The sequence below is a fragment of the Vollenhovia emeryi genome, unplaced genomic scaffold (genome assembly GCF_000949405.1).
Source record: "Vollenhovia emeryi isolate VEMERY1.0 unplaced genomic scaffold, V.emery_V1.0 DF939167.1, whole genome shotgun sequence".
NCBI lineage: Eukaryota > Metazoa > Arthropoda > Insecta > Hymenoptera > Formicidae > Vollenhovia > Vollenhovia emeryi.
This window is the reverse complement of record NW_011967199.1, coordinates 1,137,585-1,138,977: the sequence shown is the minus strand read 5'-3', so window position 1 is coordinate 1,138,977 and position 1,393 is coordinate 1,137,585. Positions and strand designations below refer to the sequence as shown.

Sequence of the window (1,393 nt, the reverse complement as noted above, 5' to 3'; positions counted from 1 at the left end):
TCGACGCCTATACCGCGTCACACCCGAAGAGTGCAAATATAGATCGAATGGGGAAAAAACATCGGGAGGATACAATTCGTGGGCGAACTTCGCGGCTCCTTCAGCGGGACAAGCGCGTCGTCTATCGCGGCGGAAGCCCCCCTTTCCCTCGATTATTCATGCGAACAATTACGTGGCGTCGCCAAGATCGGCCGGGCGCCTCGCGGTGTCGCTCTGCGGCGCCCGATTTGTAATTACGGAGCCGCGCCGTGTCACACGAGGCCGGGGATCGATCGCGCCGCGGATTCGGGGCATTTTCAAATTTTTAGGTTATGGTACTTGGCGATCGGGGACGGGGGCGTGGGGGACGGCGGCGAGGAGGCGCAGGCGGGGAAAAGGAGAGACACGACGAAGCGGAACTACTTCGTCACGGCGAGGCGGTGGTGTGCGGCGCCTCGCGTGTGCGCGCGCGCGCGAGACTCGCCACGACGCGACGCGACGCGGCGCGGCACCTGCCGGGCTGCGCGCGCGGCCGGCACGACGCGAACGAACGCGGCGAATGAACGGCGAGGGCCGCGCGACCGGCGGCGCGCGATTGGCCGTGCGCCAGGGGCGCGCGGTTGCTAAGCAACGGCAACACCGCGCGCGTTACCGGCCGGCGCGACGTAGCCGGCAAACGAGAGAGATAGAGAGGGAAAGATAGAGAGAAAGAGAGCGCGAGCGGCTCTCGCGCGTACAGTGGCGCAGAATTTCGCACAGAACGACGGCGGCTTTCATGGAGCGCGTACGCGGCGGATTGTAAACGTTACACCGTGCGAAGCCGAGCGGACCCACTCACACTCGGACGGGCGCGCTTTCTCTCCCTCCTTTCTCTCTTTCTCTTTCTCTCTCTCTCCTTCTCCCTCTCTCCGTCTCTCCTTCGCTCCGTCTCCTCCGTTCGTCGCCTCGCGATCGCGGACGGTACGACGCACGCTCCCTTTCTTGACGTATCCCCGCCGCGGCCGCCGGAGATCCTCAGTCTCGCGGTAAAGGACGTCGCGCGAGCTTCAGAGTTGCAGGGACGCCCGAGACGTAGAGGACGGTAAAGATGGCAGAGGACAAGAACGAGACCAGCCCCGGCGCCGAGGGCGAGAAGCCGCCGCAGGAGGCGGCGGCGGCGGTCAAGGAGGAGCCGGCGAAGGAGCGCAAGGAGGACGAGAAGAAGGTCGAGGAGAACGGCGAGGGCGAGAAGCCGAAGGAGAACGGCGAGGAGAAGACGACGCCGGAGCCGAAGGACATGCGGGCGATCGTGCTCAACGGTTTCGGCGGCCTCAAGAGTGTCAAGGCCCTGCGGAAGCCGGAGCCCGCCCTCGGCGAGGGTGAGGTCCTCATACGCGTCAAAGCCTGGTGAGTTTGCTCCGTCTCTCTCTCTCTC

At 65.2% G+C, this 1,393-nt stretch overlaps 1 protein-coding gene across 1 annotated transcript in view; it reads left to right on the top strand.

Annotated features, from left to right (window-relative positions):
• The first annotated feature begins 593 nt into the window (after positions 1-593).
• Positions 594-1,393, top strand: part of LOC105564264 (synaptic vesicle membrane protein VAT-1 homolog-like) — a 34,877-nt gene continuing 34,077 nt past the window's right edge. The window contains exon 1 of the mRNA XM_012016517.1: positions 594-1,365. Coding sequence (XP_011871907.1) covers positions 1,067-1,365 — 299 coding nt within the window. The 5' untranslated portion in view covers positions 594-1,066. The remainder of the gene's footprint in view (positions 1,366-1,393) is intronic.